This window comes from Columba livia, chromosome 1, assembly GCF_036013475.1.
Source record: "Columba livia isolate bColLiv1 breed racing homer chromosome 1, bColLiv1.pat.W.v2, whole genome shotgun sequence".
NCBI lineage: Eukaryota > Metazoa > Chordata > Aves > Columbiformes > Columbidae > Columba > Columba livia.
The window spans coordinates 133,165,737-133,190,967 of NC_088602.1; the positions used below are offsets into that span (position 1 = coordinate 133,165,737).

At 43.4% G+C, this 25,231-nt stretch overlaps 1 protein-coding gene across 1 annotated transcript in view; it reads left to right on the forward strand.

Moving 5' to 3' along the window:
* Nucleotides 1–2,074: 2,074 nt before the first annotated feature.
* The window catches only part of PDE3A (phosphodiesterase 3A), a 266,558-nt gene continuing 243,401 nt past the window's right edge, over nucleotides 2,075–25,231 (forward strand). Inside the window, exon 1 of the mRNA XM_065030836.1 lies at nucleotides 2,075–3,746. Within this exon, the coding sequence (XP_064886908.1) occupies nucleotides 2,883–3,746 (864 nt within the window). The 5' untranslated portion in view covers nucleotides 2,075–2,882. The remainder of the gene's footprint in view (nucleotides 3,747–25,231) is intronic.

Below are 25,231 nucleotides of genomic sequence, written 5' to 3' on the forward strand. Positions count from 1 at the left end.
GTTGCCAGCTTCAGGCAAGCTCATCCACTGATGGGTCAAGCCCTGATCTTTGGTGAAGCCCAACACTCATAAGCCCCTCTTTGCTAGCTGGGCTCACAGTAACCTCAGAGATCCAGGCAGGCAGAGATCAGAAATGTGTTACAATCATTTAATAAGTTTGAAGTAGTCTTGGAAAAAAACCCTACTATTAGGCACAAACCACTATTGTAACAGCTATTACAAAGAGTACAAGTTCCTTTACAGTAACCTAGAATCTGTCTAAATAAAAAATGCTGCTGCTTTTAGTCTAAAATGAATAATTCATGTTTTAGCTTAAGGAATTAAAATAATATTAGACCGTTATCTGCTTTGATCCGTGTAATTGATACACATTTAAAGGGGGTGTGCAGCAAGAAATAAAGGTAGGGTGTGTTTATTCCTCTACTTCTGTGTTTGGTTTTTTAATTTTTTAAAAAGTTTTTTATTACTCTATTTAAAGTGTCAATATTTCTGATATCAGTTAGTCTACTTGTAAAACAACAAAGTGGAGATAAATTAAGATGTAATTGAAAGCTACTTGGTACAAAGGATTAGGTCAAAGGTCTGGTCTATCTGAACTGCAACTGATACATGTGTTGCCATCCATTTTGCAGTAGCAATTTATTTGCACTCTGTTTTGATGCATCTAGACTTAAAAAAATATCCAAGAGATGCATCTTGTTTATAAAAATCTGAAAACTAATTAGGAGTCATAGGTTTATTGCTATCTAGACCCTAGTTCTGCCTCTGAGATGCTGATGCTTGGGGTGGATGGAACGCAGCTATGTTTTTCTAGGTGTATATGGCAACCTGCTGATTGCTGTCTCACCAGAATAAACTGTAAACCTTCCCAGATGTTCTTAATCTGGACCCTTAACCTTTAAAAAAAGCCAGAGGCTTTCCATTCCTTGGAGCCAAACTTCACTAACAATATCTAGGCTGTTTTCAAACCAAGCTTCAAACATAAAAATGACTAATAAATCCATATTCCATAATAGTTAGGTTGGAAAACTATTATTTAAAAACATACTCAGTTTTTATGATCCATTTCTAGTAAAAATCCAAAACATGCTTCACTAATGCTACCATTTCAGATACTTAGATCCTGGATGATAGGCACGATATCCAGATAGATACACCAATAAATATGTAAAGGCTATAAATCTGCCTGAAATTAGTGATTTATGGATGTGAGAGGTGGAAGAGCGCTGGGAAATTCTGTTTTCTAAGCTGTTCGTTTCCTGACTCTTAATGTTCTGTAACTTCACAGCTGGTGATGTATTATTCTGTTGTTCGTATTATTATATGCTGAATACATCACTCTACACCCTTCAGTGGGACCCAGGGCTTTAAGAATAAGGCCTTCATCTTGTATGGGCTTTTAGTCTGCACCTGATCCTACTCACGCAAAGAGCAATTTTTGGCCGCTCGGGATAGAGATAGCCCCCAGCACGCTGCGGATCTCGGCTGGAGGAGCCCTCTGGCCTGAGGGTGAGGCAGGTTTGGAGGAAGGAAGCAGCGGGGTTTGGATGGAGCCGCAGCCCAGAAATTAGTAACGCTTTGGAGAACTGTAGCCCGCTGGCTTTGGGATTCCAGTGCGGGCTTTCCATTAAAACAACAACAATAATAGTAATAATCATTCATAAACATCCATCTTTCTGACTTTTTTACGGTCTCGTAATTGCCCCCCTCCCTGACAGGCGGATTTATGCCTTCGCCGCCAGCGCACGGTGCCGGGGAGTTCCGCCGCCCGGGTGGCACCGCAGGCTCCTGCGGGGCGGCAGCGGGGGGGACACGGGCTGCGCCCCGGCCCCAAGCGAAGCTGCCGCGACTCTCGGGCGCGGGGTGCGGAGCCTCCCCCTCTCCACTCCGCGCTGGAGGCGGACGGGGCCGGCGCAGCCCGTCCCCGGCAGCCGGTCCGGCCGTTTTTGAAAGTGGCAACCTTCCCTTCCCCGGCAGCCTGCTGTGCTTCGTTATCGTCTCCAACACCCTCTCCCCTCCGCCGCTCTTTTTTGGTGTGGTCTCCTGTTCGGGTTGGGGTTTGCTTCTGGGCTTTCGGCAGCATCCTCTCCCGGCTGGGGGGGAGCTCTCATCACTTTTTTCCGTACAAAACTCAAGGACTATCCCGGCAGCATTCAGGCTGCTTTCCTTCTCTCTCTTCCCAAGCAGCTTCCCTTCGAAGTCCCTCCCGCGGATCTTTCTCTAGCCGTCCCGGCACAACTTCGCAACTTCTGTCCCCGACTCCGCTGGCCTTTTATTTGCAATATTTTTCTGGGCGTTTTTGTTTTGTTTCGTTTTGTTTTTTGTCATTCCTCCATCCCCGCGGTCCGCAACGACCGGTACGCTCCTGCCCGGCGACCGCGGGGCACGGCCGGGACAACCGCGGGCCGGGCGCGGACCCTCCGGCGGGCAGCACCGCCCCTCCCTCCCTGCCTCCGCCGGGAGCGCCTGTGAGGGAGATGATGGCCTAGAAATTAAACAGCACTTCTGAGGTGGTACATCTGCCTCTCCCCCACTTATCCCTCCCCCCCTTTTCTTATACTGTTTAGGATTTCTCTGCGTCTCTGCCTCTCTCGCACTTTAAAAAAAATCTCTAATTTACTACTCCCCCTCCAAGCCCGAGGGGGTCGCGGAGGGGGCGAGGCGCTCCCCAGCCCTTCATGTGCGGCGCTGAGCTCTCGGGGAGGAGGCGAGCGGGGGGCGAGCTCCGCGCTCCGCAGGAAATGCCGGCGCTGCGGCGGGGAGCGACCCCGGCCCGCCGCCCCCGCGGCTGCCCCCCGGCCGTCCGCCGCTGACGGCCGCCGGGGGGGGTCACTCCCGGCCCCTGCCCGGCTGGGAGTAGTCCAGCGAGGCCCGTCGGGGCCATGGCCGGCGGCGAGGCTCGGAGCCCGAGCTGCAGCGGCCGCTGCCCGCCGGCGGGGCTGCAGCCCGGCTCTCCGCGGGGCGGCGGCGGGGCGGCGGAGGGGCGACCGGCCTCCCGAACCGCGCTGTCGCCGCCGCGGGAGACCTGGCGCCGCCGGAAACTTTCCTCGGCGCTGTGCGCCGGCTCCCTCTCCGTGCTGCTGGCCCTGGTGGTGAGGCTGGTGCGGGGGGAGCGCGGCCGGGAGCTGGCGGCGGAGGGCGGCGCGGGGCCGCGGGGCTGGGGCTGGCTGCCCCCCGGCGCCGTGCCCCTGGGCCTGGCCGCCGCCTTCTTCGGCGCGGGCCGCTACCTGCTGCGCGGCGGCGTGCGGCCGCGGACGGCGGCGCTGCTGCTGGCCGCCTGCTGCGGGGGGGAAGCGGTGGCGCAGACGGCGCTGGCGGCGGGGGAGGATCACTTGCTCTCCCTCGCCGCCACGGGGGTGGTGCTGAGCTGCCTGGCCGCCGTGACATGGCTGGTGCTGAAGCTGAGGCAGGGCGTCCTCATGCTCGCCGTGACTAGCGCGGCCAGGACCACGTCCCTCGTCGCCTTGGAGAGGGTCCCGGCGTCCTGGCGGCCCTACCTGGCCTACCTGCTGGGGCTGCTGGGCATCCTCCTGGCCGGCTACACTGACCGGCTCTGGCCCCCGCGGCGGGCCGCCCCGCTGGCGGAGCCTCCTGCCGCCCCCGCGGCCGCGGACGAAGCCCCGGTGCTCAGGCGGCGGCGACGGTCCAGCTCCATGATCTCCCCTGAGATGTCGGGCGGCGGCGGCGGCAGCAGCAGCAGCAAGACCCACCGGCGGACCTCGCTGCCCTGCATCCCCCGGGAGCAGGTAGGGCAGGGGCAGGGGCGGACGGGTCCCAAACTTTGCTGCTAGCGGGTGGGAGCCCCGCCGGCGGCAGAGGCGCAGGCAGACGTACCCTCCCGGCCGCTCCCCGGTGGAGGAGCTGAGCACGGTGCGGGCTTTGCCCGGCTCCCCGCGGCGCGGAGAGCCCCGTGCGGCCGCCCCGGGACGGGGCTGGGGCTGGTGGGAAGGGGGACTCCCCGGACCCAGCCTGACTTGTCCCGGCTGAGGGCGACGGGGAGAGTGCTCGGGGTTTTCTTTCTTTTACAGCCATCACCGGCGCTTGCTTTTCTCAAAGCTGGGAGAAAGTTGCGTCGGGTGGTACCCGCCTGGTTCTCGGAGATGGTGGGAACCTGCTGTCTGCACAGCCCTGAGGTTTCCCAGCATCACTTACGAGCCTTGGATTTTCAAACCTAGGGTTTCCCCGAAAGGTAGCTTAGCCCTATTAAACTTGCTTTAAGCTGTAAAGGTGTGCGTGCGTGAGCCAAGCAGCTTGTCCTCGGTGGGAGAAGTCCCTTATCAGGGCGGTAGCGTGTCCTCTGGGGCTGGCCCGCACAGCGCGGTGCTCATCTTTGCACTTTGCCTTCCCAGGGCTGTTCCTGTGCGTGTAATCAATAGCTCCCGCTCTGCTGTGGTTGTGGGAACCGGTTCGAGGCACACGCGATTTATCTCAACTTTGTTTCCATTAAGAGGCCGTGATTTCAAGGGATGAGTGAGAACTTACTCTTTTAGCAGCGATGCATTCTTTTGAATGTGCGTCTCAGGAAGAAAAAAAGAAAAAGAAACAAGCAAACACCATTATCTTTACTGCACAGCTGTATAGAGTCTTGCCATGGACACACGGTTGGCTTAGTTCTGTGCTCGAAATGTTTTCTCAATTTTTTTTGAGATTTAATATTGCCCCAGGAGGGAACAGTTTGATAGGTCGAGTGTAACTGAATGTATTGAAAGTCAGTGCAACCCTCACCGAGCAGTGGAAGGGGAAACCTGGGGGAAAATAAGTGGCAAATGGCATTAAGCTTTCTTTTCCAATTAATATTGAAAATGTGTCTGTGCACTGTGGTCAACTGAAGCGTGTTGCCATACACCAAAGGTTTTCTTTCAGGTTGCTTGCTGGATAAGCAGCTAAGTATTTTCCAAGTGATGGCATCTACCCTTATGGTGTGGGTGGCTAGTTTGTTTCTAGAAATGGTTTGATTACATCCCTGTGTGGTTGGTTATGACATTTTGTAGAAGAGGGCCTGACAACTTTATATGCTTGAGGATTATTTTACAACAAATGCACTTATTTATTTAACGTTTTTGCTTAGATAAAATAAATATTTACCACAGTGTCCAGGCAAATGCAGTGTGAAAAAGTAGACAGCTTCTGACTTTAATAGGAACTGAGAGAGAGAGAAGGGTGTAAGAATAACTTGTAAATACAGTATCTAAGGCAAGAAATTAAAACTGTTTATACATGGTGACGCTAAACATTTCTGATGGTTTCTTACAATGATCATTTTTAAGGTTTAAAACGTATTTCCGGTCACTCTCACACTTTAAATAAAAGCAGCTTTTCAGTTAACATCTCTAAATGCAGTCATTTGGAGATAGGGCTCACTAGTTTGAGATCATGTTCTTCTCTTTTCTTATGGAGGGAGTTAATACTATCTCTATATACCAAGATGTTAAACTGGTGATGGATAACAAGGTAGCCTTCTTCCCCCTCAGTGGTGTGTTGCTTAGGGACATTGGTCAGCTTTGCCCCCAGCAATTCCCGCTTCCAAGCTGCGGAGCTGAAGTGGAGTTAGCTGGCAACTGCGAAGTTTACTCAATGCAGTTTTTTTGGCAAATTTGTCTTTCTTTTGTTCTCACTCGCTGTTAATCAATAGTGAAATCTGGTATTGCTTGTGCTGCTGCGTGATTAGAAATGGATGGCTACTTTTGAGTATGGGGAGACTTTTTGTCTTTCTTTTTTTTATAGCACAGTATGGCTGCATGTATATGCGACCCCCCCTCCCCCCCACCCCCTAAAAGCTGTCCTCTTAAATAAATGTTAGCCAGATAGAAAAATGGATAAGCTGAAACAAAGCTCTCTAAGGGCCTTGAAGAAATGCTGGGAGAATTGGGACTGTCTTGCAGCAAAGTTTGTGTTTATAGCAAAAATCAGTTCCCTATAGACTTAAAGAAACCATAGGTAAATGTTTCTGCGTTGGACAGTTTTTAAATATAACATGTTAAAAATAGAGATGAGGACTTTATAAACAAGACCAGGCCTTCTCTCACCCCCTGTATTTAAAAAATATGCCCTGAATGTTTCTGATCTGAAAGATAGCTTGTTGATACATCTGGGAACTGCCAATAATTTTCATCAGGAAATAGGTCTACTTTACTGCTTTGAAATACATGCTTTCATTTGGTGAATAACATTAAGTGAATTTTTAGAGATGTTTCCCATTACTTCTCGCGTAATCTTTTCTGTTGCTGAGCATTTAATTAAGCTTTTATTTTTCCAGAGTGTGATTCCCTCCCTGTCTGTTTGTGATATGACATTCTGCAAAAGTCGGAGTTCCCGAATTTTTTTTTTCTTAGTCACACACATCTCAGTTGTTAGCTGGATTTTTCCTTATTAGAACATGGAGTTGAATCTATGTGGTCTTGCAATCTAAAGGACAGTACTTGGAGCTGCAGACTAACATCACAGAAGTATTAGAATATTGAAAATTAAATGAAAAGTATGCTCTTTAAGCTGCTAGTAGGAGTAGCTGGAAATGCGTATGTCACTAAATTATTCCCTCTTTAGAAGTGTCTCACCTTAGTTGCTAATTAGTTCCAAAAAGAATTTAAAAAGAAAAGCTGCTTTATTAAATAAAACTCCCCCATCCAAAATCAAACACATCAAGGTATAAGCTTCTTTTTGGTGCCAAAAGTGGTCTTTACTGGTTTTTCTTTTAATTCTTTTTTTTTTTTGTGTGTGTGTGTGTGTTGGATTTTTTTAATATATGTTCTCTCTTTCTGAATTTTGGTAAGTTCTTTGGATTAAAAGCTTCCAGTTTGCTGTGTGTGTAGGTCTCATTGAGAAATGTGTGCTTAGTAATAGCCTGATCCTGCTCCCAGCTGAGCATTGTCTGCCTGTGATTTCATCAATGCCGGCTAAGGATGCTCAGCTCCTTGAGGGCTTGCTCACCCAGATTTGAAAGAGGCAGCAGAGAGAAATTGTGAATGGATGTATAAGACAGTGAGTGAATGAACAAATGCATGTGCTTTTTTTTTTTTTTTTTCTTCTTCTGGTAAATACACAACTACCTCCAGGATGATGGCTTTTTGGAGTTTCTTCTCCATGTTTTTGCACACATTTTAGTTTTCCCTAAAAGCATGGAGAGGAGATCGGGGCAGGAGGAATAGAAGTGTGTTTTGTGTTTCCTATTAAAATATTATATGGCCTTTGTGTTCTAGAGCTTGTCTCTCTGATCTGCGTGTCTTGATCTTGACATACAACAGTCTAAAGGAATGATTTCACCTTGGTGGGTAAAATACTCCACAGGAGATAGTAGCTGTACAATTTTAAACAGTGCCGAAGACTCAGGATTTTGCTTTTAAGCCTTGCTTGTTGTTTTGTTTGGGGGGGAATGGGAAGCTTTCAGCTAGCTTAGATTTATTACAAGTGTGTGTTAAATGAGCTAGAGCCGCTGCTACAAGTAGTTCAAATGCTTAGCCTTTTTTTTTATTTTGTCAGAGGACTGTCACAGGTACAGCGCACCTCAGGGTCTGAAGTACTTTCCAGTTCCCAAACTGGTGGGTGACACAGCATTGTATGAGAAGGCACTAGTGAGGTGCTGAGTCTTGCCCTGGTCCTCAGTGTTGCTGGTGGGCACCAGCAGGATGGAGGAGTTTCCCCTCTGGCTGCAAGGCCAGCAGCTCCATGTGCAAACTCCCGTCCGTGTCCTCTGGCTCCTGGGGCAAAGCATGTTTCTGCCCATTTTCCTTCCTTCTTTCTCTTGTGGGCACTTGGAGAAATAGAAAGCTTTTTGCCTCGCTGAGGGACACCTGAGGGTCTGTCACTTATTTTTAATCGGTTTGAGACTTGGTAGCTGTTCTGTGCTGCCACGTCTTTCCCTGCCTGTTTTTCCTTTTAAAAAGTTACTTTTTCAGATCAATAACTTTGGTGACAGACTCCTTTTGTCTTCTGTCTGCAGCAGCAGAGGGTTTTTTTGCTCGATTTGACCGTTTTTTGCGGGGTTCTAGGTGATGACTCTGCCTGTTCCCAGTCTGTAGCCTGGGAAAGTTGTGAGCCAGGACTGTCGTTATCACTGCCTGTCTGTGGAGTTGAGAAGACAATACTGTTAACAGTTCACATGGTCGAAGATATCTCTTCAGCAATAAGATCTAAGAAATGGAGGGGAAAAAATATTATTTTTTTTTCAAGGGAAGATGAAGGCTTTATCTGTTCTTCTCATTGTTTGACAGTGAGAGCTTTGTAAGTGCCAGGAATGCATTGCTTCCCCTCCTTTCCTGGGTCTCTATCATTCTGTCCAAAGAAAAGGGCAGCTGTACCCTTATCTTATAACCAATTTTCAATATTATGTATGCTGCCTCTGGCCTGAAAATAGGAGAGAACGGAGTGCAATGTACAGAGATTTAAAATTTTGGAGGGGAGAAGGCAGATTAATATCCACATCTAGATCCAATATCTAGATTCTAGATCTAATATCTAGAACTTTTTGTATGTCAAAGTTCCTATTAGGCATGCAGTGTTATATACCGCATACCTCCTGCTGCTAATAAGCATTATTGAGCTGTAATTACTCTGATAAGATTTGCTGGCATTACCATTTAGGTCACTAGAAACCAAGGAATACTGGGGAGTTATGTCATCTGGTGACTTGCTGAAACACAACTGTGTAAAATATTTCAGTAAGGCTCCAGGAAAAATCACCCGGGGATTCCAGACATAATACTTTATTTTCTTTTGCATGGCTTCATTTATGCAAACCTGCTCTACTTCGATTTTTTTCCCATTTTTTTTTAATTTATTTTTATTTTTAACCTTACAAAAATGTAAAAACTGCAGCTGCAACTCTCACGATTGATTTAGAATCTATTTTCGTCAATCGGTTAAATCAAGAAATTTATATTAGGGCACACTGGCAAAAAAAGTAAAATACAGTAGTGACTTTCTACTCTTTCTGCCTGAAGTGTGAAAATGCAAAGCTGGGGAACTGAAAGAAATCCTGTGTACGCTGGGTTGTCATGTTAATTAAATAAACAGCCAGAACAGTGACCCTGTGTATGAACTGTGTTTTGAGAAGCTTTTTGGGGGTTGGAGGGGAAAAACAGTGACACATGATGTTTTGGATGTTAACTGCGACATTTGTATGAATTTGTCCTGATCTGCTGTTACTGTGCTTGCATTCCAGCTCTTTTTTTTCGCAAGAGACTGAGACACAGCTGTATTTTACAAATTGAAGGAATATGCTTGGGCTTTTTATTGCTTGGGCTTTTTTCTTTAAAAAGTAATATATAAAAAAAATAAAATGTGCTGCCCTGGAACTGCAAAGGTTGCTGAAATCTGTTGCCTGCAAACTGCAGGGCTTGAGAGAGGGGTGAGCTGACTGCATCCTATGTGGTTTGAGAATACAAAGAATGCTGCTGCAATTCAAGTTTTGAGACCGTTGCTGTGATTTGCTTAGATAATCTAAGGGGAGATGTATAGTAGTCTTGATGGATAAGGAAATAAATGTAAAGATCAGCTAACAAAGTAGAAGTGTTTTTTCTTCGTGCAAGGTTTTTCTTTGCTTGTTTTGAAAAAAGTTTCTTGACGAACTTTTCCTCAAAGTCTCTTCTGTGTTAGAGTGCTGCTTGGAAATAAATGCCTATCTTTTGGACTCCGTAATTTTTCAAGTTTTAGTGTGTATGTTTTGTGTTTTCTCTCTAGTCTTTTGTGTGCGTGTGTTTGGTTTGGTTTGGTTTGGTTTCCCCCCCTCCCAGATGTAGCTTGCTGCAAGCCCTGCTGCAAGTATAGCGGTAGCATCAGGAGTTCTCTGGAAAACAAAACAAAACAAACAAACAAAAAAGTTACGTCCGCTCAGGTTTTACGCTGTGGGGAATGTCAGAGTTTTCCTTTCTTTGGAGATTGAATGAGGTGGTGGGAGGAAGAACTGCTGTACTCCTTTATCAAGCTTTATCAAGATTCTCCTTTATTTTTTCTTCTTGGTTACTGAAAAGTTTGAGCTTCTTCTCCCTCTATGTGGGAGCAATTGTTACAAGCCTCTTATGATGATTATGATGATGCTGATGCCGATACCGGCCCAGCGGCGGGAGGGGGCGGGGCCGGCGGGTCGCGCGCTGGCGGGGCCGGACCCCTAGAGGGCACGAGCGCCCCTCGCTGCGCGCGACCCCGCCCGCCACGTCGGTCACCGCCGTAATGAACAACATCTGTCCGTGGTACTTAACCCAGCCCGCCTTTTTATTTTATTTTATTTTATTTTATTTTATTTTATTTTATTTTATTTTATTTTATTTTATTTTATTTTATTTTATTTTATTTTATTTTATTTTATTTTATTTTATTTTATTTTTTAACGGTTTGGTATCTTTCCCTGGCGATACCAGTGGTGTTGCCCACTTCTTGTACTTCCCCCAGGGTTCAGTTTGCCGGCAGTGCAGCACCATGAGGTAGGGGCAAACCAGCCAAGAGAAGGTTTTGCTGCTCTAGTCATTGGAAAAAGAGCGCTAGTAGGTTTTGGCCTTCAAAAAGGCAATTAAGAATGCAATTGGAGATCACAATACAAAGATGAAGCTGCCTCCAGATCTGTCAAGAATCCAGAAGAATAGGCTAAACCACCATTGCTTTATGTCTTGTGGCACCTCGTGGCTCTATTCACACACACACACAATGTCAGGGATTGGAAGGGACCTTGAAGGATCATCCAGTCCAATCCCCCTGCTGGAGCAGGAACACCTATGACTATTTATAAATAAAAAGGGAAGCACCATGTGAAGATTGCAGCAGCAGAACGTGCTGATGAGACAAATGGTCCTTCGTTACTGCTGAATGTAGGAGGCAGCTGGATGGTTTCCTGATGCTGCCTTAAGGGTTGCCGAACGAAAGGTGAAACAAAAAGCACAGGAAGGTATTTGGTATAAGAGCTTGGTTGATGAAATTACGTTGTTCATTTTGGAACCTCTCAGGGAAAAGACTCTATGTCAGCTGGCAGTGCTGGTCACCAAAAAAGTCTGGTTTTGTGTGTGTGTGCAGTATTATAGTGAAATTAGATTAGTGAAGTACTGATATGGAGTGTTGTGTTGAGTTTTGGTCAGCCACAGTGAGCAGTTGGGGTCTACACATATAGCCTGAACCTCTTATTGTCACCTAAGAAGTGACTGGAAAATGTGTAACAATAGATCTAATTGAGGAGTACTGAATAGGCAATCTCCTAAAAATTGAAGAATAGAAGGGAATTTGGAAAAAAAACAAAAACAAACCAACACTTTAGTGTTAAACTTCTAGCAAGAAGCCTGGATGGGCAGGATAGAAGTAAACACTGATCATGGAATGTGTTGTCACAAGGTATGAGTAAAGCATTTCTAACATTGTTAGACATTTGTATTTATTATTTATTGAAGTTCAGAGGTTTCTTTTTCCAAGCAGGTTGAAGATTGGAAAACTGGCTTTATTTTTTTTTTTTAGTCTGATGCTAGTTAGGAAGAAATTTCCCACTTGTTTACTCTGTTGTGGTGTGCTTTAGTGAAATTACTGTTTCGTCTGAAGTGTCCACTGACCAGGACCTATTACAGCATGGCTGTGTTCATAATTTTTACTACAATTAACTACTGAAAACAATTAGGGAGAAGATATTTATGAGCATCAAGACAGCTAAAGGGTCTCCCTGTACCCCTGCATGAGAGTGGAAAAAAACAAAACCTCCATGTATCAGAAATAGCTCAGACCATAGCTGAGGCCTGCTTGTCTAACACCTCTAACCCTCCAGTGAAATATGCTGTGTTAAAGTGACTTATTTATATTTTGTGCTTCGTGGGTTGCTTAAGTTTGCTCTGTTTTGTAGTAATAATTTATGCATTGGTTTGGATTTTAAAATAAAATAAATCTATATTCTGCATCTTTATTTTTTTAATGGGATTTTTGTGTGCCTGACTGTAGGAGTGATGCTTTTCAGACATACTCAGGATGCTTTTCTGATGGTTGCTGAACTCCTGACACAAACCCTGGTGACAGTTTAAAAGCAACCATTCCTCAGACTGGTTGGTTCTCCTAGAAATATCTCAGCCTCATTAAAAGATGTGTAAAATATAGCTGTGGTGAAGTCTGATGGAAAGTGGTATCGCTTGCCGTGTTTTGAAGATCAAGTCACTGATGGCAATTTTGTTTATTTGGTTTTAGTTGTGTTTTTTTATGTTTTATTTTGTCTTAAAGAACCTTTTCCTTTCTTTAAGTAAAGTTGCAGACTCGTTTTGTTGGTGTAAATGATTATAATGCAGGGGGAAGAATTATTAATAATCTCCAAAACTGAACATTACTTATTCTGAGCAGCATCCTTTTGACGGATGTTTGACTAAATTTGTCTGTAAGTACATTTCTGAAATGAATTCCAGAAGAGGAAATAATTGAGTGTTTGAATGCCGAAGGTTGATTTTTTTTTTTTATTTTTTTTTTTAAGTATTGTGCTTCCAGCAGGTTGCTGATACCTTGCTAGTGTCTCTGTCCACCAGCAATAACCAAAATTATTCCTCACCTTGAAGTACTGGTACTTTTGCTAGTCTTTTGCAATTACTTTTACTATATGGTTTTAAATAAACCAATGTATATTTGTATTTAATATAAAGGAGTGTAGGTAGAACATCAACGTGTTTTGTTACCTGTGTTGCTTTGTCCTCAGCAAAAATATACACCCTAAATTTACCTTAAAGTGAGAATGTGTGGCAGCTAAAGAGGCCAGAGCGGTGGGCAGTGAGCCCTATGGTGGCCATGGAAGCCACTGGGGTGTCAGCCTGCAAAGGTGCCCTCACGGGCATTTGTGTTTGCCCTCTGACCAGCAGTGGATGAGGCAGTCGGAAGGGGTGATGTATGGGTTGAGAGGTTACGTTCAAGCAATATTTTCTTCTATGAGCAGTAATTTAGATACGCTCACCCAAGCTTTTTGTTGCCTGTGGAGTAAAACTTGTGAAAACTTGTCTATGTTCGTGTATTAGATCTCAATTGGAATGGCAGCTGTAGAAAGGTACAGACCTCTGTGCAAAAGCGTAGACTAGAAAGGGCTGCATGACCTTGTCTTACATGCTGCCCCCTCTTGTCCCTGTTATTGCAGTTTTGAGTGCTTTTGTTACGAGATTCTTGCTTTTTCTCACTGTAGCCTGTTAGAGCTCACCAGCTTACTGATCTAACTTGGTCTTCCTTGCAGAATAGGTTATGCAGCTTCATTTCCACCACACTCCCCAATGCAGGCAGGGCTATTTCGATATTGGTAATACTGAAATCCTTCCTCTGACAGTAGCTTGGCGAGTGGCAAAAAAAGTGTTGGATGCATGTAGAGTTCTCACGTGCATTTCACTTCACTTTTGTTGGTGATGCTAACCACAGGTTACTTTTGACAAGGTCTATTCACTGTATATTATGTTGATAAGGAACTTAGGTGTGTTTGAGTGCATTTGTAATTGCAAGATAACTGATAAGATATTTTACATGTGGCTGTAGTTTTAGTGTGAGTCTGTAAGTGGGATTGTTACAGGAATACTTGAGCTGAGATGTAGCTCTGCATCTTGTGAGGCAATGAATACCTTTAACTTCTCCTGGAGGTCATTCAGTGATATTTTAAAATTTATATTGTGCAAGTCAAGGTTTGTTAAAAATGTTCTTTTTGTAGTGATTACTGATAATCTCCTTCCTGCCTCCGCTGACTTCAGTGGGAATTGAGAGTGCTCAGTCCTCCCAGGGTAACAGGCTGATCCTTTCAGTTGAATCATTAGTGCCGGAGGAGGGTGTGTTCCCATACACAAATCTGCAGATTGCTCCTTTTTTTTTTTTTTTTTTTTTAAAAACAGCTAACTGTTCTTTTTCTTATTTTAAAGTAAGTAATTCAAAGCTAACATTGGTTATGCTGCTTGAAATGTGACCTGAGACTTTGTAGCGTTTTTATAGATGTGTATGCACACACATACATCTTTATATGTAAATATCCATGTGTTTGTGTACATATACACAATCAAATTAGTGTTGTGTAGCCTAGGGGAATGAAATTCTTTGACTCTGACAACACAGTGTGCAGCCTGAGTTACATATGTCACTGTTCTTTCTTGATATTTAATAATATTTTTCTGATGTTTCTACAGGCGAGCACGTTTCTTAATATACCAACTTCGGTGCCCATTGCTTGAGTTTTAATTTATCTTAGTTTTAGTCTTTTCGTTTCTTGACTTGCAAACGCATACCAAGTTTTGCAAAATTTTTCTTCTTTTATTTGTAAATGTTTGAGTAGTGATTTTGATCAACAAATAAATACTTGTGTCTTACTAACACATGCTGTTCCAATATTCAAACTGGAACTTGGTGCTACAACTCTGTTCTAGAGGTGCAAAGCCATATAGGTGCTTTACATGATGCCTGGACTTACTTGCTGCTGGATTTAGCTGTGACGTGAAGCTCAGGTCTGGCTGGACAGGAGGAACTGATTAAGGTCCCTGTGCAGCCTGAGCCAGTGTCCTTCTTGTGGGCATACATGGGGGCTGTTACAACCATGGTAAGACCAGCTGAGATAAATAGTTGACGTGCATTTTTACAGATAAGGATGATGAGTTTTAGCTGGTAAAACTTAGTCTGTTATATGTAGTGTATATGTAATTGCTGCTATGTCCCTATTCTCAAGGAAGCTGTGGACTAGTTAGTATTTGTTATTTATTAGGACAGTTCTGAAAATTTATTTATTACGACAGTTCCCTGAAATTTGCTGCATTTCTGTTTATTCTGAATTCTGTATGAGATGAAATGCTGCAACATAATTCATATGCCATTACTTTTTTTTTAAGACCAGCTTCATTCATATGCAAGTGCCATTCTTAAATGAAGTCTTAATTGTCTACTGATTATACAAAACTGCAAATGAATAAACATTTTCTATTAAAGGATTTAATGCTGTACTTCCCGTGTGCTTGTGAGGAACTGAGCTGCGAGGAAGCCTCTGCCAGAGGTTCAGAGATTAAAAGGGGGATAAGGGTGGAAAGAGGGCCCTGACCTTTTCAGTGACAGACTTCTGGTCAGAGTTGCAGAGAATTCGTCTTTCCTCTGACTTGTGAAGAAGCAAACACGTTTAGTACTGCCCAGAAGCAGACAGGTATGCCAATAGGTGTACACAGTTTGATTATTTTAGGTGGTGCTGGCTCTGTATGTGTTTCATTACAGACACTGTAGTGAGAATCTGTCCAGTGGCAAAGGAGAATATTGTCTGTGGCATACGGATACTGAGAACTGACTTCGGGGTTGCAGGATACAAAATGTTAGTTGTTACTAAGCTTGCTACGTTTGTGTCAAGCAGTATAATAGAGGAGCACAGGATAACAGTGCAACAATTAGATGGATTGGGGTACCAGCACTAAAGCACATGTTCCAGCTTAAATTCCACTTGTGGATCCAAGCCTGTTGTTCCCTGTTGGCAACGCATATTTGGAGTCATAGCCAGCTGATAGGAAATACTAGGCACCAGAGCTTAACTGAAATGTAGGACATCTAAACCTAGCTTTCTGGGTATGTGTGATGTGGTGAGACAGAGGGAGAAGGCAAAGCAAAGTGTTTCTTGGAGAATTCTTGAACATTTTAAAGAGAAGTAGTAAAAAACAGATTGTCTGTCTCCTTCCTCTTAAATCTACCTAATCTTTATTCCAGCTTTCTCTTCTACTGTGTGTGGTGTGTAAATTTAGTCCTAATATGAGTGATGTTCTTATTCAGGGTTGATGGATGGTGTATACTTGTGGACAGCGGTGACTGAGGCATAGATTCCATGTTTTTTCCTTCCAATATTTTAGCTGCCATCATCCTTGAATCTAGATTTTTTTTTTTTTCCTTTTGTATGACACATAGACCAGAGAGAAGATCCTTAAATTACATTAAGATATTCCTGACTTGGGCTGTGATCTGCCACTCGAGCAGACTTTTTGAAAACCCAGAATTTTGAAGACTGTGTTCATGTCTGGACATGCTGTCGTGTGCAGATATTTAGATTTTATTATTCTTTTGGGAACTGCAACTGATCTGTGATCAAAAATGATAAAATTCTTGGCCATGAATTAGTATAACTCCTTAATGGAAGGGAGTTTGCAGCTGCAAATATATGTGTTTATTCCATGTTCTGATTTACTTTATATGTTGTCTATTCTCAAATGAAAGTAGAAATACGATGCTGAGGAAAATGTTGATCTTTAAACCGAAGTCAGTGTATTGCAGAATTTACTGATATGCACTTAAAAAACCCAGCCCAAAAAGTCCTCAGCTAGAGGGAGCGGTGACAAAACATCTTCCTTTACAGTCATTCAGTGTACTCATGAGAACTTTGCCTACGGGCCTCTGGGTCTTTTATTTGTTTAAAGTTTTTAGGATTGAGATAAAAGTAACGATCAGATTGTCTTAATCATTCATAATAGCAGTTAAGTAGATGAGAACTTAAGGCAGAAACTTGATAGCCCAGAAAGGTGCTTTCTATCTTACCTATGATCTTAATGGATTGCTATCTATAATAGTGAATCGGTGTTTGTAAGCATAATTATGGCATACACTATCTTTTGAATGCTTGAATTTGCAATCTCAGATGGTTTTAATGAAATTTTATATATGTAACTTCTTAGATCTATGTAGGGTTTTTTTTCCCCCTAATAAAAAGCAAACTTAAGACAATTCTCATGATATTGATGCCCACATGCTTTGATTTAACAGCTTCCTTAGTGTCACTCTTGTGAAATGTGATGAATGGTCAGATGTTCTTTTTTGATTTAGGAATGTTTACATCAATGAGCTAAATTATTCCTGAATCGTTCCCTATCTTCTAGCCCGGAAAATCTGAAACCTCTTTCCTCTCTCATGGAAGACAGGCCAAGGAAGTTAAGGGTGGGTTTTGGACACTTGATTCTGCTTTCACGTTTAAGAAAGGTGGGTTAGATTTGTTTCAGGCTATGACTGACACCCAAGAAACACTACGGTTTTGTGTGGTGATGTATTTTTTCCATAGCTCATCTCACTTCTTTCCCTTCAAACAGATTCAACAGTATCTGATTATTTGCTTTGTTTTTCTTTGATTGATTTTGGTTTTGTTTCTTTGTTTTGGAGGGTGGATGTTTGTTTGCTGAGCCAGAGAGATCTGTCCATGAGTCTGAATCTACGGAGATGCCATCTTAGATTTTAGGGGTTGATAGTGTTACCTGCCTCTAAATGCAAAAGCTTGAATGCAAAAATTTGTTGGTTTCTTGGAGGAAATTTCCATGCATCGATGAAAGATATGTGATATGAACATGAAGGGCTGGTAAAATAAGTAGGAGAAGAATCAAAGAAAGGCAGTTTCAGATAATTACAGGTAAAATTTCCAGGAAGCATGTGAATTCTGTCCTAGGAATGTATATTAATTGGAGATAGATGCTCTCTGTTTTTTGTTAACACCAAAACAAGAAATGCATTTAGTTGATTTCCACTGTTATTTCCCCTCTCCCTCTCTTTTTGGAGTCTCTTAATTCTAATGATATATATACATTTTTTAAATCCTTTGCTTTCCATAGACTGTAGTGGCCTTTCACCTTTTGGAACTGTTTGTTCCGAGCGATGGCTGGAGCGATAGTGAGGCTCGTGTGACATCATAAACATTTGTGTTGGCAATCCTTCCTCATGGAGGACTCTCAAATCTGACAGTGGTGAAGATGACTAAGTAGAGACAGATTTATGTGGAAATCTTATTAATACCCATAAAAGAGAGAATGAAGGCATAAGAAAATTGGCTCCAAATAAACAACCAAAAAATGCTCTGTTCTTAGAAGCATTTGGCGCAGCTCCATCGTGCCTTTTGTGGGAACTGGCTCTTTGTCTGGCCTAATCTTGACTTTATTTTTTTTCTTCCCCCCCCACCTCTTTTTAGAGATTACTGAAGACTTCCACTTTTCCCAAACTTTCTCACAGTAGAATAAAATTAATTTTCACTTTGGTAACGCACAAATCAGTTAATTATTTCAAAGACAATATAAAACAGATGTCTTGCCTTGTTTCTCAGCAAAGATTTAACGGTAGCCTTGCTGTGAGATATTTTACTGCCACCAAATGTCCCTAAATGTTATATGGTGCTCATAATCAAAGCAGTTTACAAAGAAGGGGAAATGTTTGTCAGCTACAGCCGTGATGGCTGGAAAGAAATGGTATCAGAGATGTGAAATCATAATTCAGTTTTCTGGTACTTGTATCTAAAATTTACTGAGACTTTTAAAGAGCGGGGTCTGAACTTCATAGCAGAGATCCGTCTGTCTGTAATGGGTTTTATGGTAGGTGGTTCTGGTGGAGTCACATTTTGATTCAGCTTTCTGGAAGCAGACCGTTAGCAACTAATGGAGCATTGTGTGTTTGTTCTGTCCTGTGTATATATTCATTTTATCCAGCCTGTAGCTTGAGAGTCTCACAGGATTCCCTGCCATTCCTGTCAGGGCTCCCAAGTGCAGTGCCCTGCTTGGCACACCCGGCCCTCTTATTTCACAGTTGCTGTTGGCAGCAGAAGTCCCTCTGTCGTACTGCTGGAAAGAAAACCTCTTGCGCTCTTAACTCATTTCAGCCCAGGGGGTGGTGAATATTGAAATGCATGTGCAACAACAGGAGAGAGAGCTCAGCGCCTGTTGGGAAAGGCTTGCCAGCGATCAGATGAAAGGGTCTTCATAGCAGTTTCGATATTGGCCTTGGGAGAGGTGCCTGTGACACTCAGTGCGTGCTAAGACACGTGCTCTGGTCTGTGCAGCTGCGGTGGGGTTTTCTGCTTGGAAAATTCATCCTGATTTTTACTATGATACGTAGTATGTACAGGAAAAATTCCTTTATAAATTAAATACCTGCATGTGATCTTTGCATGTGGGCAGAGCCTTTCGTCCTGGAAATTATTTATAGTATTCTGAACACTGTTTCTTCCCTGTTCCTGTTAAACGTGTAATTCAAGCAATTTCTGTTTTGCTTTAAACTGTTGCTTTAATGACCTGGTTAGGCGAGACATTGTGTTTTGAAACTTTAACTGATCCATGTATCAGTGAGTGTCTTGTACTTTTTCCATGTGTGTATTATTTTTCCCAGCAAGTACGACATGCCGTGCTCTCTCCTGATGTGAGCACATACTGATTTGAAATAGGAAGCAATGAATTAGCTTTCAGGGCTGGCTTATGAACAAGATCTTATTCTTTATTTGTTTACTTTTGCTTCATGAATGCATGTAGTTTCTAGGCCTGCTGTTAACACTGCCACTGGAATTGTAACCATTTCAGAAGAAAAAAATGAACAACAAAATGAAGACGAAAATAGGAAAGAATCCCTATCAGGGTTAGAAGATCATTTGTATCTTCTAATGTTTGCCAAGGTAGAAATCTTCACCATAAACTGTTGCTTATGGACCTGGAGAGACAGCTCCCATGCACTGGTCTTTGGTCCCCTTCCCTCATCTGGTAGCAGTGGGAAGCATCCTGCATTGTGGGTGGGATTGATATCCTGCAAATGGCTTGTTGAGTTGTTTATCTTGGATTTGAAGTCCCAGGGCTGTGCTCCTGTGGTGGTAACACTTACTGTGCTCCTCAGGTTCCTGAGATGGCACGGTTCTTCTTATTAACTTCTGGTAACAATTCAGATCTTCCATCTACAGTCATCTTCTAGTTCTGTTATTGCACTTTTGCATAATTTTGGAGAGCAGTAATGCTGCAAGAAAACAAGTTTCCCCAGGCCAGTAGGTATTATGAAGTGCCCTTGTCAGATGCTTCCAAACAGAGCTGCTAGCATTGAAATATTTTATTCCTTTGGTGTTTGAATATCAAATAGGAAATTGGTCTCCCCTCTGCTAATCTTGCTTAGCATTTGTATTGTTCTCCTTACTTTTAGAAAGTCCTCTGGACTTCTGGCTTGATGTTATGAGGTGTATAATGTATTGTACTTGTGCTGAGCTGGGTGGGCAGTAAGGGCATTTGCCATCTCACAAGAATGAGTATCCTGTGATAGCTTTCATATTAAATGTTGCTGCAGAAAAGCTGTAGCTGCTAGTGTTCTTTCTCCTGGGCCAGAGACATGGTTAGAAGGTGGGTACTGAAACTGTTAGCTCTTTCTTAACGGTGAGCTTCTCTGGCCTGCTGCCTTCTGAGTTCAAGTGTTGCTGTGTATCTCTGTAGGTTTCCAGGAAGCTGAAAGTGAGAGAAAGCCTGAGACCTCTTCCCATTGGGTTGACTGTACCTTGTCAGCTGTACTTGAGGCAATTAAAATACTAAATCGAGTGAGTTGAATTAGTGCTGTTTTCTTCTTGTGTCCCATCTAACTTCCTTGCTTCAGTTGTGTGATTTGCCTGAGACCAGCTAGCTTCAGCTGGTGCAAAATGAGTGTGCAGAGGTATTGGGATAAAATCTGGTTTCAAAGGAAGCATGGCTCTGTCTTCCCTTGTTTGCCATGGAGGCCAAATGCATCACATCCGGTCTCTGATGGATGAAGCCTGCAAGTCCAGAGTTCCCTCTGAATTCTTCTTGTACTTCAGAGCTTCTCCCTGCTCTATATATACAAACAACATTTGAGAGGGCTAGAGGGTGGGAATGACTGTGAACAAAATCCGTGTCCTTTCTGATATGTCAGAAGATAGAGAAAATAATAGTGTGCTCCATAACTGCTGGTAGCTGATTTCTTCTCATCCTGTTCATTTTATAGGAAAAGAAGGCTTGGTTGGATATCACTGTAAACTTTTCCAGCAATAATTGGAGTAGCGCACTGCAACAAGCTATATAGGGAAATTTCATGTGTTTGCACAAGAGGTTCCTTTGGAATAGCCTTTTAGGTGTTTTTCCAAGCGCATCTAGGTATCTGCTTTTTCTTAGGCAAGTGTAGAAGTTGCTGATGGTGTTTCCCCCCAGCCTGCACTCCACTGCCTACATGAGCTTGTGAGCTGCCTCCCCCAGCTGCTGGCCCGCATCCTTGTGCAGTGCCAGTTCTTCTCACTGTTGGGATATGGAGCCCAACCAGTAAGCCCTGTTTATGTTCCATTCTGTGCCCAGTGTGCAATGTTAATGTTACGCTGGAGCCAGGAGCTTGCAGGCTAGGTGCCTGCCCTTACACAGGGTTGCTGAAGAACAGATCAGATTTCTTGCAGCTCCTCTGCTGTTGCCTTTCTCTGTTTCAGGAGTTGCTATGCTGTTTGGTTTGCATTATCGAGTTGAGATTGGTGGCAATGGTTTTTTTTTGTTGTTTTTTTTTTTTTTTTTCATTTTCTTGCCCTTTAATTATAGCATTCCAGTCCCAGGTAGGCTCCTAATTGCTCTTCATCTTAGCCAAGCTACAAGTTGATTTATCAAGTCCGCTTGTTAGCTTAATGCTTTTATGGCTGCCAAAGAGTGCTCGGTAGTGTGAGATGAAGTGGCCGGGAGTTGTTAGGCTTTGTGTGTAGGGTGGTTCCTTAGCAGCCAGATAAGAGACAGCAGTTTGAAGGACACGACAGAGCACCAGAGGGCCAAACCTCCTGACCCTTGCTCGCGTGAGTTACCAGCATTGGGCTTGGGAGAGAACTGCAGGAGGAAGGGCCTGGGGATGTGTTCGTATAGGGAACAGCAAGTCCTGCACTCTACACCCTGCCGGCCAGCCCAGTAGTTCTTGTCTGTTTGGCTTTTTAACATTCTTGTTGTCAGTTCTCGTTGTGTTTTTCTGTGTGTGGTTGTTGTTGTTTTTTCCTTTTTTGAAGTCACTTCAGTCTGAACTAACTGAATGCTTTTTAAAGGCTGTTAAAATCTCAGCATGCCAGCTGTAAAATTGCCTAATCAACTCCAGGAGATAATCTTTCCCAGGGGAGACCTTTGAATGCATTAACTGTCCATAGGAATAGATCAGATGCCTCCAGGTAACCTTCTGGGAAAGGGACTCTTGTTTTCAAAACCATATCTACCTGCTTTGTTAAGAACTAAGTAACTGGTTAGTGGCACCTGTAATAAAAGTCCTCTTTTAAAGTTGTAGTAGATCCTCTTGAAGAAAGCAAATAACTCTCTTGTTAATGTTGCTCAGCACAGAAATAAAGCAGCTGTTGTGACTGTCAGAGGCATTAAGAAAAACTTTGAATCTGAAAGAGTTTCTCAACTTGATCAGTTGATGAAACTCAATGGGCTGTGGCAGTGCGGTCTGGTGGTCTCCAGCTTCTCCTTGGGTTCTAGAAAATGTGTTGAGTTTGGGCCTGAGAACTAGTTCAGAGTTGTATTTTAAGTGAGTAGGTGACACCTGTGGGGAGATGAGTTGTGACAAGAACTAAGCTTTTCATAATTGCATGTGAAATGATAAAGTGTGGTGAGTTTTGGTGTATTGAACTTAAAGAATAAACCTCTTCCTACCTTTCTATGCTGAACTCCAAACTTCAACAGTGGAAATACAGGAGAATGTAATTTGGAAGTGATGCTGACCATATTGGTGGTTTAAAATGCCTGGCTAAAACTACTTCCAGAGACTTCTATAGCTTTGAAATTGCAAAGTTGAATAGCTCTGAATTACACTAAAGCTTCTTCAGATGTTTCAACTCCCTCCACCTCCCCCTGAGCTGAGGAAACAGAAGGAAAAAACAAACAAAAAACCCCAAACCAACCAAACGCAGTATTTTTCAGGCTTATGCTTCTCTTGTTTTGCCACTTCCACTTGTGAGCCTGTGGTGGCTGCAGGGCTGTTAATTGAATTACCTCCTCTGTACTTCTGGCTCTCCCCCTGGGCATAGAGCTCTGTGCAGTCTGACATCCTTGGGATCCTGGGCTGACAAGAGGGACTGTAGGGTCATGCCATGGGCTCAGTAGTACAAATGCAAACAACACAGTTCAGGACCAGGATGATGTTACGTTGGAAATTTGATTGCAAAATGAAGTGTTCACATATAGAATAAATATGCATGTATATTTTTTATTGATGTGTGGGTACATGCAGGCCTATTAATAGATGAAAATAAGGGGAAGGGAGAGAGGAAATAAAGCACCGCAGCTGTAATTTATCAAGATTGACATGAAAACAAATATTATTCTAGTAATCAGAGGAAATTCTTTGTAAAGCATGTACAAGAAAGGTATTTTAGCCCACCTCAACGATTTCCTGCCCAACTATATCCAAAGCAAATCAGACAGACTTCTCCCCCCGCCCCATGCAAGGGTCACTTTTAAATAGCTATTTCTCCCCTCCTCCATTTCTGTTGACATTGGGGGTTTTGTTTGCTTTGGTTGTTTTTCTTTTCTCTTGTCAAATGCTTCTTACCTGATTTTTGACCTGGTGTGTAAAACTGCATCTAAAAAATACAGCTGGGGGTTGGGGAAAGGGTTTGGTTCAGCATTCAACTGCAAGATGTACTGAAGCTGAAGGAGAGAGACACGTGCGTGCTGCTTCAGGCGTTTGTGTGCCTGGCTGGCAGGATGCATCATCGCTTTTTCAGTGTGCTCTGCCAGCCTTCCACCAAGTGCTTCCACCAAGGACCATAAGGCTGGGCAACCTGGGTACGTTTGTCTGATGTGCTCCATTTAGTGTTGGAAGAGGTGGTATGTCTCAGTCTGTTCTAGAAAATCGCTGCTGAGTTTGCCACAGCAGTTTGGGCAAAGCACCAGCTTTCGTACAGTTGGTCAAAGGAGATAAAAAGAGTAACTTTATCTTCTTTACATCATAACCGTTTCCCACTCTTAAACATCTGGACTCCTAACAATTGTGTGGGAGAAAAATGGTGAGGCACTATATGTAACCAGAGAAATGGAGATAAATGCTCTAAGTAAAGCCACCTGGAAAACGCCTGGTGGTCCAAGAAGGCAAATCTGGTGACACTTTGCATAGAACCCTGTGAGTCCCTTGCATGAAATTATTTTTATCTCTGTTATTAGAAAGGATTTTTCTAGCTGTCTTTAATAACATTCCTGCTTCAGTTGTCTGTCAAAAATGGGAATCAAGGAAATGCAGCCAAAGGCCTTTATTAGGTGAAAAAGGGAAAAAAAGGAGAAGAAAAATAAAAGGAAAATACTACTGAAGCGGATGCTCTACTTTCTGCTGCCCAGAGAAGTTTCCCATTTCTTGTTGGCAAAAATACTACGAATCCCTTGTGCTGTTAAGTCTTCCTTCTCAATGTGTATTGCAAACCACAAACACACCATTTATCTGCAGGGAATGATATTAATAATTTGAAGAGTGACTAGAAATAAAAACAAATCTGGTTAACATCATCCATGATCTGACTTGATTAAAAAGAATTTTCCCCTTGAAAAACTATTCAAATGCTGTTTCTGAATGAAACTGTAGGTGATAACAATGGCTGATAATACAAGACAGAAAAGCATTTGCAAGAAGTGTAACCTTGAGCTCCTTCCTTGAGCATGTAGATTGGAAAAGAATGATAGATGAGGACTAAGCAAAAGACTTCAGGCTGGGGCTTTTTATATTTTTCTCCTGTCATCTTCTTACATTTAATGATGAGATCGATATTTGTGAATGTTGGTTTATCTTCTACGTATATTGCAATAGGCTAAATTGTGGAGAGAGTGGAAAGACTGAGGGACAACTGTTTCTGTAGTGTTGAAATGCAGCTTTGGCTCCAGCATTTAAGGAGTCAGAGGTTTTTGCAGAAATCTGCGGTTAGGGGCATTTTCTGCTGCATCACAGGTGATCTGGTCTTATGAGGAGCCCAAGACATTTCTTTGGGTTCTTCCCAGATAATTAAAACCATACTGCAAGGGGGTGTGGGGCTTTTGGCTCCCTAATGTATATTCCCTGGATACAGCAGATTCTGCATGTGCCAGCACATCGCTTTGCTTGGCTGTTGAGCCGCGTGTGTCGGGAGGTGGGCAGAGTCCTGGTGAAAGCAGCCTTTTTGGAGTATGTTAGTTACCGAGGCTGTGTGGAAGGGAGGACAGGGAGGGGAAAGAGCTCAGTCATTTGCCTGTGTAGGAGTGGGAGTCAGCACGAAGGTAAAGGAAATGACTCTTGATGTGGGAACAGGTCAGGAAATTGCAGACAGGGACGGAATAGCTTTGGTGAACTGCGTCAGTAGGTTGCTTTTATTCAGCGTCCTGCATGGTCTTGGGACTAAATGTCAGTTTGGGACTCAGATTTTACATCAGTTCTTGCCTGTTTCTCAACTGGTTTTGGCAGTTTACGTTAAAGTATCTGCGACTTGCATTATAAATGGAATTAATGTGTCATCCCCTCCCCACCCCCCCCCTTTTTTTTTTAATCCATTTTGTTCTTAAGTCAGCCCTGCTGTGAGAGACTTGAGGGAGGATATCAGAGGGCATGTGCATGT